This window comes from Sinocyclocheilus rhinocerous, unplaced genomic scaffold, assembly GCF_001515625.1.
Source record: "Sinocyclocheilus rhinocerous isolate Xijiao unplaced genomic scaffold, SAMN03320098_v1.1 scaffold504, whole genome shotgun sequence".
Classification (NCBI taxonomy): Eukaryota; Metazoa; Chordata; class Actinopteri; order Cypriniformes; family Cyprinidae; genus Sinocyclocheilus; species Sinocyclocheilus rhinocerous.
Genome location: NW_015645076.1, coordinates 2,674,534 through 2,688,909, shown reverse-complemented (window position 1 = coordinate 2,688,909; position 14,376 = coordinate 2,674,534). Strand labels below are relative to the sequence as shown.

General features: G+C 36.3%; 1 protein-coding gene across 7 annotated transcripts in view; it reads left to right on the top strand.

Annotated features, from left to right (window-relative positions):
• The window catches only part of LOC107705620 (type I inositol 3,4-bisphosphate 4-phosphatase-like), a 54,631-nt gene that overhangs the window by 18,648 nt on the left and 21,607 nt on the right, over nt 1-14,376 (top strand). For 6 of the 7 annotated variants that reach the window (XM_016509011.1, XM_016509008.1, XM_016509007.1 and 3 more), the window contains exons 2-13: nt 3,631-3,820; nt 3,933-3,977; nt 4,405-4,523; nt 5,795-5,911; nt 6,013-6,092; nt 6,239-6,350; nt 6,452-6,542; nt 8,678-8,825; nt 8,937-9,067; nt 10,249-10,353; nt 13,285-13,393; nt 13,968-13,985. In XM_016509011.1, coding sequence (XP_016364497.1) covers nt 3,736-3,820; nt 3,933-3,977; nt 4,405-4,523; nt 5,795-5,911; nt 6,013-6,092; nt 6,239-6,350; nt 6,452-6,542; nt 8,678-8,825; nt 8,937-9,067; nt 10,249-10,353; nt 13,285-13,393; nt 13,968-13,985 — 1,160 coding nt within the window. In that variant the 5' untranslated portion in view covers nt 3,631-3,735. The remainder of the gene's footprint in view (nt 1-3,630; nt 3,821-3,932; nt 3,978-4,404; nt 4,524-5,794; nt 5,912-6,012; nt 6,093-6,238; nt 6,351-6,451; nt 6,543-8,677; nt 8,826-8,936; nt 9,068-10,248; nt 10,354-13,284; nt 13,394-13,967; nt 13,986-14,376) is intronic. The other variant, XM_016509006.1, reaches the window with a different exon arrangement.

Sequence of the window (14,376 nt, the reverse complement as noted above, 5' to 3'; positions counted from 1 at the left end):
TCGTCTACCCAAGCCCCACCTCCACCACGCCCCGTCCCCGCCGAGACAACATTGCCAACATGCACCATAAACACACACCATGTTCAGTTTGGTCTTAATTATTGCCACAAAGTTTGGTTTTACTTTTCTTAGTTTGTGCTTAAACTAACAGAAAACATTAGCTTTGCTGTTATTTTGGTGTTGCTAATAATTTACACTCTGTTCTTATTACATTTTGTTTTGTGAGGAGAACTGTTGAGGAAAAATAATAGAAACCAATTTTAAGTTCATCATGGTGAAGTTGGACATTCTAGCGGTGATTTTAAGAATGATAAATGCATGTTGATGTCATATAGTAATGTCTTTAATAAAATATGCCTATATTTTCCGATGTTTCTCTTTCTTTTTGGCATTATCGCCTGTGTAGACACATTTCATGATGGTAAGTTTAATTTCCTTAATTATAACAATTGCAGCGTTGTTTTTAAACTTGTAGTCAAGCTATAACGGAGGCTATTTGATATTTATCATACATGACTAAAATCATGCAGGGATTAAAAACGAATTCTGAGCAAAAACGTTAAGGTTTTTTTTTTTTTTCCCCTTTCTGGTAGCCACTAGTTCGGAGGTCTCTTTCGGCCCGTTTTTAACGAATTGTAGTCAAGCTATAATGTATTTGATATTTATCATGTATGACTAAAATCATGCAGGGATTAAAAACGAATTCTGAGTAAAAACGTTAAGGTTTTTTTTTTTTTTCCTTTCTGGTAGCCTATTAGTTCGGAGATCTCTTTTGGCCCGTTTTAACTAAATAAAAATAACTGCTTTATTTATTTAGAAGCAGGGTCATTTAAATTTCATTTGTGTATTATAATTTTTATAATTTTTATTTTATTAATCAAAATACAACGCCCACAATATAATATTCAGTGATAATATTCAGGGCTGCCGAAATTCCGAACGCATGCATGTTGAGGGGTGAGCTGAGAAGCCTGCTAATGTCTTCATCCGTTTGCAACAAAACTTTATAGTTTTACTGCAAATGAATTAAGAATTTATAGTGCTATCTCTCAGCTTAATTAAACATAATTATATTGTATACACGGTTTAAAAAATCTGTAAAAATATTGCACTAAAATGTGCGCTGAAGGAATTTGCGTATTTTAATTATACCCGTCATGTTTGTGGTTTTTCATCATTATACAGTCTGTTTAAATAAATATTCGTGAGGGATTTTCTTTTCTTTTGTTCTTTAAATTAACATTAATGACTGGCGGCAGCGGCTGCTGTCAATGCACGGATCCAATACACCCTTGTTTTCTTTCTCAACTCTACGTTCACTTAAGACATAACCGATTGTACTTATTGGATATTTTGATAAAATTCTGTGTGTATTTGTCCATTCAAATGTGTAAGAATGCGAGAAAGAGAGCTCAGTCCAGTGTTCGCGCATATAAGAGGCGGCTTTTGTGCATGCGAGTGCGTAGCACAGAAAACAGCACGTGAGTGCAGAAGTGAGTTCTATTTCCTCTTCTTGCAGTTGAATCTTTTGAAATCACAATAAATGCGAATACAGAAATCGAGAAGCAGAATCGAAATGTAATTTTATAACAAGTAATTTGATTCCTGACCTACGCATCTGATCTGATTTCCGAAATTGGAATAGCTTTTCGATTCCCAACCCTCCTACTAAATTATTTAATTCTTGCATGCAAAAAGCCCTGTATGGTGACTATGGGGCTATGTAAAATATTTTTTGCAACTTACTAGGTTTATCATTTGTAAAAAAAAAAAATTCCCGATAATGTGGATAATCGTCTGTTACCTGACTGTTGAGATCGACATCGCGATACTTATCGTCATATCGCCCAGCCCTAGTGGAAGCAGAAACACGCCGTTTTCGTGCCTCTATCTTTAAGTGCAACTGAGCTGCTGCTCCCCGCCCCCTTTTCCAGAATAGGGCTGTGACTTTACAAGTTGTACCTCAAATACTCTGGCAAAAAAAACATCTGTTTGGTTTTGATAATCATGTATATATCGTTTGTGTTTTAAAAATCATGCTCTGAAATCATGTGTTTTAAAGTCATATCAGTTTAAACTTCTGATATAGTGTTTTCTGAGCGCACACATCCGAAGCACGCGCACAGGAAGCGGCTGTCACACGGCACATAAGTACTAAACTAAGTTCTCTTTCATGTCTTATTGCACTGTCAAATACACTGAAGTTTGGCAGGGCATAGAGGAGAAACAATAATGTACAGTATGTGGAAAATAATGTGTTTTTTGAACCTTAAACCGCATAAACACATTTCATTACACCAAATACACAAAATAATGTTCTTTTTAGCAACATCATATGACCCCTTTAAAACAAAAACGCAGCAGTGTAAATGTAGCCTTACAGCTACGGGGGCTGGGACATCTCTGAGTGTGGCGCGTGACGTGGGCTGACTGTGCAGACCTATCGGTGTATTACAGTACCACAAGCAGACTGCTCCGTACGTTTTCGCATCGCTCTCGCGGATGTCAAACACTGATCGATCTGCGCCGCACCACTTCTAATCGAGCACACCTACTAGTGCTGCAGGCTTATTGGCTCACTGACGTTGATGAGATTAACCCCTTAGGTATCGAAATTTGGTACCGAACGACGAGACATTTTTCGATACTCGATGGTATCGAGGCAATTCGGTTGGTGCCTAAACAGTATCGAACTCGATACCCAGCCCTATTTATTTCCATGTCTACATAAAATAAATCCCAGATATAAAATGTAGTCTCAGACCTTTGGACCACATTATGTAAATTTCAAAATATGGCATTTGTTGAGTTTCAATGCATCTGTGTGTGTTGGATTTAACATCGGCTCCTGTTGTTCATGTTTGACTCATAGAGTGATGTGGGCAGGCGAAGTTCTGTTCATCAATCATGTCTATTAACATTATGAAGTTATCTATATGCCTACTAAAGGCACAAATGATTCACAAGGGTCTTTCAAATGCTCAAAAAATCTAGACGGATAAACAGATGTACAGTAGAGGACAGAAGAGAGACTCTTTATCACATATGGGCATACTGTCCTACAGTATACCGTCCCATTAGCTATTAGGTATGCCCATGTTCTCTGAGATCTAGTCTTTGACTAAATATTTCTATAAGTTTCCAGTCCTTTCTAATGTAGTAGATTTAAAGATATTTAAATTTTGCATATTCAGAAAAAAAGATGAAAGGAATATAAAATAATCATAGGAGAGGAGTGGAGGATGTATATTGGACAGGCTTCTTCAGAGCAATACCATCTGGTCCACTGGTTTCAACCATTCTGAATGTCTCCGCAATACTCTGCCTTCCCAATGAATCACACAGTTGAATTTATTTATTGTATTTAACGACCCCAGAAGCAGAGCAAAGGATATTGCTAATATAGCATTTTTCAAATTGTTAAGTTAAATATCTGAAAGGAAGCAAACTCCCACAAGGATTCTTTCTATTTTAATTCTGGAAGCTGCGATTATACTCTAGAACCCTCCAGTGGTGCCTGTAAGAAAAAGTGGTCTTGTGAAGTCCAGCTGCTTGTCAAACACTACTTTAGTGTTCCTGTGTTTCCACCAGTTCTGAAAAAAAAATCTGATTTCTCTTTCTCTCTCTCAGATAACAGAGGAGGAAACGGCCACACAGGAGTGTGTCTGGCTGTGTGTGGGTTTCCACCACTCCTGTTACTTGAACTTCAATATAACACACACACATCCTGCCACAATGTCACGGAGGGAACGGCCGTGGTCGGTGTACAGGTCGAACACTTTAGAGCTTTCCTCAGAAATGCTTGGACTAGCATTGGAAGGTATACAGTAGTACCAGTGAACTTGGGTTTTGATATTCTCTTGTATTACATTTTACTTTGCATTATATCAGGTCAGAATTGTATCACTTCTTTCTCTTTCTCCTCTTTGTAGGGAACAGTCAAGATCCAGATGAGCCAGTACTGGAGTTCAGTCTTGGTCAGTTTTGTTTTTCCAACCATCACATACTCAAAATTTTGCAGAAATGGCACCAGAAATGAACTGTTCTCCATTAGCAGCCAAGACTGCTGGGCATAAAATGGTTCAGCTGGCTATCAGATCTGATCTTTAGATTGTAAATGACACTGAACAGTAGTATAAATATTTCTGTGAGAGCTCTGTGTCCTACTGTATGCTTATGTGAAGTTAACCACTAAAGCAGCTGCGTTTGGATTAAGTGACTGCCTCTATCTCACATAAGTTGTAAATAAAGTGGTTTAACTGTGGAGGTCTGATTATATCTCTGAGAACCAGCAGGTCTTAGCAAATAACACTTGAAGTACACTGTAGCTCATTCATATATACAATGCTTCGTCTGGAAAATCTTCACACTGTCATGACCCTGAATGTGAATGTGATTGTGTAGTCTGCAGCGAGCTGACCACACCGTCTCTGGACCGAAAACCCAACAGTTTTGTCGCTGTGAGCTGTACCACACCTCCTCAGGCTTTCTGGACCAAATATGCACAGACCGAAATCATTGAGGTGAGCGTGAACGATACTAATTGTAATTTGATTCGCTGGGGCATATTTCTGTTATGTCACTCTTTGCTAATGCTATAAATTACTCAGGGAACAATTTAATAAGTTCATGAACACTTCAGTTATATGAATGTATTATTTGTTTAAAAAAAAAAACAGTTAAAGAAGTATCCATGTGAAATATTATTAAAATTCGTAATAACTGTTTTCTAATAACTGTCCAGTGGTCAAACGATGCCGATTATACTTTTTCGTATGCATTTACTTTCTTTGTTTAACAGTACTGTCTAATAATTTAGGTCACACTTTATTTTAAGGTCCAATTCTCACTAATAACAAACCATTAACTACGACTTTTGCCTTAAGAAACTCCTGATTTGCTGCTTATTAATACTTAGTAAAGTAGTTGTTAAGTTTAAGTATTGGGTAAGATTAGGGATGTAGTTATGTTAATAATAGGCATGCAAATGAGCAACTAGTTAATAGTGAGAATTGGTCCCTATTCCAAAGTGTTACCATAATTTCTTAGACAGAACTGTTAAACAGAGACTGTAAACCAATGAAGACTGGGAGCATGGGAGCTCTGTGCACTCAGATGCTATCAAAATAAAAGTTCCGCCTCTGACACATCAGCTAAAGAGAAAAACTTATCAGCCGATTCAGATAATTAAAAATTTCCAAATATTGGCCGATATATGAGCCTTGGCGATAAATTTGTCGACCACTAGTCTTCAGTGTCACATAATTCTTCAGAAATCATTCTAATATGCTGATGTTGCAGTTCTAATATGCTGCGTAATATTTTCCTGGAAACTATAATACTTTTTTAAGGATTTATTGAAATAAGAGTTCAGTAAATAAAATCAAATAGTTCAGTCAGTTCAGCTATGTTACTGATTAAATTGGTAAATCCTGTGTTTGTGAGTTTTTAATGAATAATTCATTAAAAGGATCAGCTCATAAGAGTCATATGTTTGTGAATGTTTATTTTGGACTACAAACTCGGGTAAAATATGATTTCTTTTGCCGTAGGGCTGTAGAGAAAACTATTGCATAAAATCAAAGATTGGTTGTGGGATTTTAAGAATCATCATCAAGATCATTCAAATGAAGGTCACAATTAATCAGAAAATCTATATTTTTGTCCAGCCCTAGTCTGTAGAGTTGACCACTTGTGATCACCCAAGACGGATGTTATTTTTCTGTCATTTATGGAACAATGTGGACTGATTTGGATGATTAATCGAAACAAATGGTTTGACGTCTGTTTGCAGGGTACAAATAATCCCATGTTCCTCAGCAGTGTGGCTTTCTTCCAAGACTCCCACATTAACCAGCACACACAGGTCAAGCTCTCTGTGTACGATGTAAAAGATCGCTCACAAGGAACGGTGAGATAAATACCACGCACAACAAATGAGAAGAACCGCTCTGATTCTGCTACTTTGTCTTTACCTTTTGATCCTTTTATATTATTTTTCTCACTTTCTAGATGTACCTTCTTGGCTCAGCGATGTTCCCAGTGAAGGATCTTCTGCTGGAAAAGAACCACAGACTAAACTTACCTCTCAGGTGATCCAACCATCTTTGTTTGAAGTCATGACAGTTTGAGCAGTCTCATCTAGAGGGGCATCTAGAAGTGGTTAATTGCTGAAAAGGACACAGGCATATATGCATGCAGTTTGAACATATTGACATCTGTTATCCCTTTTCCTCAGGTCAGCAGAAAACAAGCATGTGGGTAGTATTACAGTCATCGCCTGGCAGCTAGAGGAGAAGAGAGATCAGCATACACCAATCAAACAACTACAAGACACCATCAATGGCAGGGTGAGCCTGACTATGCCCCAGTGACCCAACGAACAGCATGTTTGATCACTAGTTTTATGCATTCTGACATGTTTTTGTTCTTTCGTGTTCCGTTGCTGCAGACTGTCCTCTCCGTGGATGAGAGTCTGACAGAATCTGTGGGAGTCAGAGTGAAATACGCCTCACTGTGGAAAGACTCCTTTCTACGATCTGGTAAGAATGTCAGCCACTAGAAGAAAGGCTTATTTTTCACACCCTAAAGGCCTTTCCACACTGAGCTCTAAAAAGCTAAACGAATATCGGACGCGATGACGCGCTGGAAACAAACAATAGATTCATATGGATGCTTCCACATAGACCGCGAACATTCGCGCACCGAAAATGTGAATGTTTTTTTCCCAACCAGTCCGACGAATCTTTTCAGTTTCGCAAAGCGAAAACACGGGCCGTCCAATAAGATTTGAGCATTACATCACGTGCCTGGATCAGCTGCTGTTGCACAAAAAGTCAAGAGTGGTGGCTCTGTTTCGAAAACCAGTTTAAACTACTGTAACACAGAAGAAGAGTATCCCGAGAGAGAAGAGAGTGGATGACGAGTTTTTGTTATCTTTGGTATCTGAGAACAGATTTATTCTCACATGTTCTTAATATAATTTCTATTAATTATCCACTGAATTATGTGATCTGGAGTTTAATTTAATGCTGTATATTGAGCAGTGGACGATGTTAAATCCATATATGAGATACATTTCGGAGGAAAAATGCATTGCTGGTCAGCGCCACCTGGCGTGCAGACGTGAATTAGCAGAAGGCGAACAATCGTTTTGCGTTCGATGTGAAAGCACTGTTCGTCGGTGATTCGCCTTTGCTTTTTCGCATCGCACTCAGTGTGGAACGGCCTTTAGACTTATTCATTGTGATGGAAGTGCAGTGTATGGCCAAATGTGTGGGGCATATAACTGTTTCATTGGTTTCAATAGAACAAAGATAAATGGTCATTGGAAAAAATGCTCTAAGCACGTCATTTTGTCTTCATTTAGGACCCCATGTTCATTGGACATTGGGCTTTCAATCTCTATATTTTTGTCCTGCCTGAAAACTTCTCTATATGATGATTGGATGAGCTCTCAAATGCATGGGACTCGGCAACCATTGGCTAGTAATTGAAACTTTAGGAACAACATAACACTACAATTAAAATTGTATAAATGTTATTTGCATTACATAAAACATTACAACAAGTGGGCATTTTCAAGAAACATGCAGAGCACACGTTTTATTCAAAACAGTTGGCAAAATGAAATGTTGTTTTGTGAACTCTTTGGATTTGAGACTTTAGTCTTTGCAACTTTACAGATCTTCTTTATGCACCAAGAGCTTGTAACACTCTAAAGAGAAAGGAAAAAATGAAATCGCATCATATGACCCCTTTAACATTAAAAGTAACTTTTTTCTATTTTATTATCATTTAAAATGTAATTTATTTCTATGATAGTAAATCTGTATGCAGCAGCTATTCCTCCAGTCTTCAGGGTCACATGATCCTTCAGAAATCATTGTAATGTGCTAATTTGGTGCTCAGGAAACATTTATTTTTATTATGAATGTTGAAAGCTGCTTAATATTTTTGAAGAAACATACATACCTTTTTTGAATTTTCGTAATTTTGTACCAGTGTTAAAGTCTTTACTGTCACTTTTGACCAATTTAATGTATCCCTGTTGAATAAAAGTATTAATTTCTTTCCAAAACTTTTAAATGGTTGTGAACATTGTGAGTAATTAAAAAAACAGCTGAACATGGAGTGCTCGGAGATAAACATACCGTTAAAGAAGTCTGTTTTGACTCATAGACCATTGATGTTCATAACCTTATTTTTTTACGTATTGCCATTTATGAAGATTTCAAGAACTTTATTGTCATATGTACAAGGTACAATGAAATTATTGTGTTTATCTCACGATAAAGACGGGGTTAGGTTATTATAAAAAAAATTACATTTACATTTAATTTACAGCTTTTCTGTAGTAGTTTGAGAAGCAGCTTTTTGTAGCAACTTTGCAGAAAATTTTCATATCTTGCCTTAACAAGTGATGAGTGACATCTGTGCTTTCTCATTCTTGAAAAGCACTGGCCACTGCTTGATACATGTTGCTTAATGTCTCTATGGAAAATTTTGACAGAAACAGTGCTTTTCCCAAGCTCAGTGGCACTTAGTTCCATTTGTATTGACAGAAGTGAAATCCAGGACCTGGTCATAATATCATAAATGCATGCAAGTACAGTTTTAATGCTACAGCCTGGCACAATTGATTTCTCTTTATGGTTTAATTCTATTTCTGTCTCAGTGTTTGGTGGCACCATGTCGCGTATGTACCGTTTTCCAACCACTGATGGGAATCATTTACGGATCCTGGAACAAATGGCTGAGAGTGTCCTGTCACTTAACATCCCACGACAGTTCGTCAAACTCTTATTGGAAGAGGATTTCTCCAGGTGTGCATCGTGATCTTAGACATACACACAGTTGCATCCACACAATGACCATTTTGATGATATGAAAATGTGCAAAGAGCACTCCTTTACATGATCGTGTTTTTGATGTAGGGTATCTGAGCTGGAAGAGTTGGGGGAGTTATCACCATGTTGGGAGAACCTCAGACGGCAAATCGTGACACAGTACCAGAGCATCCTTCAGACCTATCAGGATACACTCACAGACCTGCAGGACTACAAAGGTCAGTCTGCATTTGGAGGTTGCAAGAGGTGTTCCTGTTGTGTTACACTCTTCATTTCAGAACTTTCAGATGTTAAGTCCAAATATGTGAGACTGATAGTGTTGGATTCAAAATATAATTCAAAATTTGAAAATAAACTAGCGTTTGAACATTTTGAAAAATTACAGAAAAGGAAGAAAAAAAATTAGATTCTTCGCTATTTCTAGGTCACTAACCAACATTCACTAACATGAAATTGGATAACGTGGTCACCAGGACTTACACTTGCTTCATGGAGTCCATGCCAGCTAAAATGCATAAAGTAATTACATTTACATGCATTAATACAAGTATTGAAATCACTTACATGAGACCAAAAACTGAGCAAAAATATGCAGTTTGGTGTAGTTGCTGATATTTATATGGCCAAAAAGTAAGATGAAATTCTGATATCTTGTAATGTAAATCAATATAGTATACTATCAGTATAGCAGATTACTTGCATCAAATGCATATAAATATTATTTGTCACTCAATATATCCCAATAATGTGTCTTAGTAAAATGATACTTAAATGTTTAGCTTTATGAAGCTCTGTAGTATTCGATGTGGGGGGCAAAACATATAATGCAATGCAATACACTGATACAACCTGATGTATCATATTTGATACTCACATTTTAACATGATTTTTCTGAAATGTATACATGGATAATCAAGTTGCTTCAGTCTAGTAAGTGAAATATTACTAACAATGTAAAAGTTATTCTTATGTTTATATATGTTTACATGATAAAAAGTATATATGTTTACATGATAAAAAAGACACATGTACCACGACCTGAAGATTAGACATTTTTTTAGAATGATACTAATAGCCCTATTACTTCCTAAAAATGTGTCAATTATCAATCATACAATAAGAGGGATGCAGCTGATTGTGTACAACAGGTTTTTCAGCAGAGTTTTAAACATGCTGATGATTTAGAGTTCTTTTTTTAAATTTGTATGTCAAATATGGTTTAGTTGGCTTTATATAGGGTTAAACTGACAAAAAAAACACCTCCAGATGACCCAGAATTCTATGAAAGATTCTCCAGTGACTTGAAAGACTAAGAATAGTAAACATGTCTACATTGTTTGAATGATAAAGGGGTATCAGCAGATTTCTTTCTCTCTCTCTATCTCTCTGTGTCTTACAGGTCCATCATTTAAAGCCAGTAATCTGAAAGCAGAGAGAAAATTGGAATTTATGCCTACCAACCTCCATGTGCAGAGAATGAGGGTTCAAGATGAGTCTGGCTGTGGTTAGATCTATTTCATTCATTCTGTGTACTTATTGTATTAGTCATCCTGTTCCCCTTTTTTTATTACCCTCCATTTGAAAGGTTCTTTTCACTGCTCTATATTCTTGTTGGGCACTTTGGTATACGTGCTCTTTACTGAGTCAGTCCCAGCAGGCAGTAGGAGTTGTTATTCCAAGCACTTTGCACATGTCAATAGTCTCTCATTCAGAAGTTTTCATACACTCAACACAAAGACACACTCAGACGATCACTGATGTTCTTTTAGTTTTGACACCCCCAGTCTTGCATTTACACTTCACAAGCTATAGTGCTACATGAAAGTGACATTTCTTTAGAAAGAGAACTGTAGTAGGGCTGCATTGCTTCATGGAGTCCATGCCAGCTAAAATGCATAAAGTAATTACATTTACATGCATTAATACAAGTATTGAAATCACTTACATGAGACCAAAAACTGAGCAAAAATATGCAGTTTGGTGTAGTTGCTGATATTTATATGGCCAAAAAGTAAGATGAAATTCTGATATCTTGTAATGTAAATCAATATAGTATACTATCAGTATAGCAGATTACTTGCATCAAATGCATATAAATATTATTTGTCACTCAATATATCCCAATAATGTGTCTTAGTAAAATGATACTTAAATGTTTAGCTTTATGAAGCTCTGTAGTATTCGATGTGGGGGGCAAAACATATAATGCAATGCAATACACTGATACAACCTGATGTATCATATTTGATACTCACATTTTAACATGATTTTTCTGAAATGTATACATGGATAATCAAGTTGCTTCAGTCTAGTAAGTGAAATATTACTAACAATGTAAAAGTTATTCTTATGTTTATATATGTTTACATGATAAAAAGTATATATGTTTACATGATAAAAAAGACACATGTACCACGACCTGAAGATTAGACATTTTTTTAGAATGATACTAATAGCCCTATTACTTCCTAAAAATGTGTCAATTATCAATCATACAATAAGAGGGATGCAGCTGATTGTGTACAACAGGTTTTTCAGCAGAGTTTTAAACATGCTGATGATTTAGAGTTCTTTTTTTAAATTTGTATGTCAAATATGGTTTAGTTGGCTTTATATAGGGTTAAACTGACAAAAAAAACACCTCCAGATGACCCAGAATTCTATGAAAGATTCTCCAGTGACTTGAAAGACTAAGAATAGTAAACATGTCTACATTGTTTGAATGATAAAGGGGTATCAGCAGATTTCTTTCTCTCTCTCTATCTCTCTGTGTCTTACAGGTCCATCATTTAAAGCCAGTAATCTGAAAGCAGAGAGAAAATTGGAATTTATGCCTACCAACCTCCATGTGCAGAGAATGAGGGTTCAAGATGAGTCTGGCTGTGGTTAGATCTATTTCATTCATTCTGTGTACTTATTGTATTAGTCATCCTGTTCCCCTTTTTTTATTACCCTCCATTTGAAAGGTTCTTTTCACTGCTCTATATTCTTGTTGGGCACTTTGGTATACGTGCTCTTTACTGAGTCAGTCCCAGCAGGCAGTAGGAGTTGTTATTCCAAGCACTTTGCACATGTCAATAGTCTCTCATTCAGAAGTTTTCATACACTCAACACAAAGACACACTCAGACGATCACTGATGTTCTTTTAGTTTTGACACCCCCAGTCTTGCATTTACACTTCACAAGCTATAGTGCTACATGAAAGTGACATTTCTTTAGAAAGAGAACTGTAGTAGGGCTGCACTATAAATCGCATGCGATTGTCATGCGCATCTCGTCAGTAAAGCCGGTTCTATGATTAGTAGTAAATCTCCATCACATGCTTTCAGATGGAGCGGCATTTAATACACAGAGCTGTAGATCACTGACAAGCTACGCAATATCGATTATGAACGCGACATTGTGTAGCTTGTCAGTGATCTACGGCTCTGTGTATTAAATGCTGCTACTGACGATATGTGCATGACAATCGCATGCGATTTATCGTGCAGCCCTAAACTGTAGCATTACATCTGTCCCGAATAACAGAGTAAAACTGAAAAAAATAAAAATAATCAACATTAGTCATTGATAGAGGTAAGTGAGTTTGGGGTAATGAGAAAATACATCACTGGAATGCAAAGTAGCGTATGGAAGCCTACGACTTTTATTTTTTATTTCTCACACTTCTGACACTTGTGACTCACAGTCCGACTTCTCGCAACTTTATGTCTCCTAATTGTAACTTTATATATCACAATGCGGTTTCTCATGACTTTTTCACATAAGTTGTGACTTTTTATCTTGCAGTACGATTGTACCTCACACTTGTGACTTAATATCTTACAATGCATCATCTTGTGACTTTTTTTATGTATTTGCGACTTTTTATCTCATAATGTAACTTTACTGTATAGTTCACAAAGCAACTATTTCACGCATTTGCAAATGTATATCTCGCACTGTGACTTTATGCCTCCCAATTATGTATTTTTATCTTGCAATGTGACTTCATTACTCACAATGTGCCTTCTCTTGACTTTATTTTCCCAATGTAATTGCAACTTATCTCAGAATGCAACTTTATTTCTCATATATGCAACATTATATTTCACAATGCAGCATTATTTTTCATAATTCCAAATGTATATCTAGGCGTCCTACTATATCTCACAATTGTGACTTTATATCTCGTAATGTAGCTTTATATCTCACAACTTTGTATCAACGACTTTATTTCTTATTTTATGCTCTGTCTCATTATCTTTTTTAAATTTTTACTCTCTGAGGCAGAATGGATGTTACACTGCTGACATGTATGTTACACTGCTGATCTTCTTCGTGGCAATGTGCAGAGTCACTGTTGTTCAATTATTTTCAACTACTGACAATAATTATATATTAAGAACTAAGTTGTTCATCTCATGACATGGATGTGTGTGTTTGTGTATCTAGATCACACCTATGATGTGGTTACGATCGGGGCCCCTGCAGCTCACTGCCAGGGCTTCAAAAACGGTGGTTTGCGGAAACTATTACAGAAATTTGAGGAGGCAAAAAAAGTGTAAGTTATGTTTGTCTGTCTAGTTTTGAAAATATGCAAGATATGAACTGAGTGTACTGTACGTGTGTGTTCGCATGTACTAGCATGTGTTGCATGTGAAGGAAGAGCTATCATGTGATTTAAGTTTCAGGTAATGACCTAAGTCACAGGTGGCATTTTAGATCTGTTTGTTAATCGCTTGTCTTGGAGTTTCACTGAAGTAAATTTTATCTGTTTCCTTTTTGCTGTAATATGTTCACAAGAAATACATTTGTGTGAGTTCATTCAAGGATAAAACTATTCAAACAACCTTTAGGAACATTTAAAATCGCACTAGCCATTTGCTAGCTTTATCATTTCATATTGAACAAACTATTGTATTTATAGCTGTACAGTATTTTTTTTCCTGTTAATAATGTAGAATGTATATTCTGCTTTCAAAAGCATTGCTCTCATTAGTGTTTTATCACCTTCTCTTTGACTTCTTTTGGTTGTGTGTTGGTTTGCTAGTGTTACATTATTAGCAGTTTTCCTTTAAGAGACACTCTTAGTTTATTTTTCATACGTTTTAATTGCATTTTTGCTTTCTAATCAGCATTTATGAGGAGGAATGGTGAGTTAGTTTGAACTTGTTTTTTTGTTTGTTTGTTTGTGGCATTTATTGCATGACATCTCTGATTTAAAACTTGGTGAGATGCAGCTTTATATCCAGAGCTCATCTTATGCATTGTGGTATTGCCTTTGATGTTGCCTTAAAATTTGGAGGCAACATAATTAGATTGCCTATGTTTTGAAACAGCCTTTGCGACGGATGAGCGCATATGATGTCTACGCTGCCTCACTATGTTTTGGAACAGAACAATATTCATTATTCTGTGATTCCATCATCCCTTCTCTGTGGTCACTAAAAAAAGAGTAATAGGAGTGTGTGTGTGTGTGTTTTTGAATAAAAAGTCTATAATTGTCTTTTGCTGAGCATATATATATATATATATATATATATA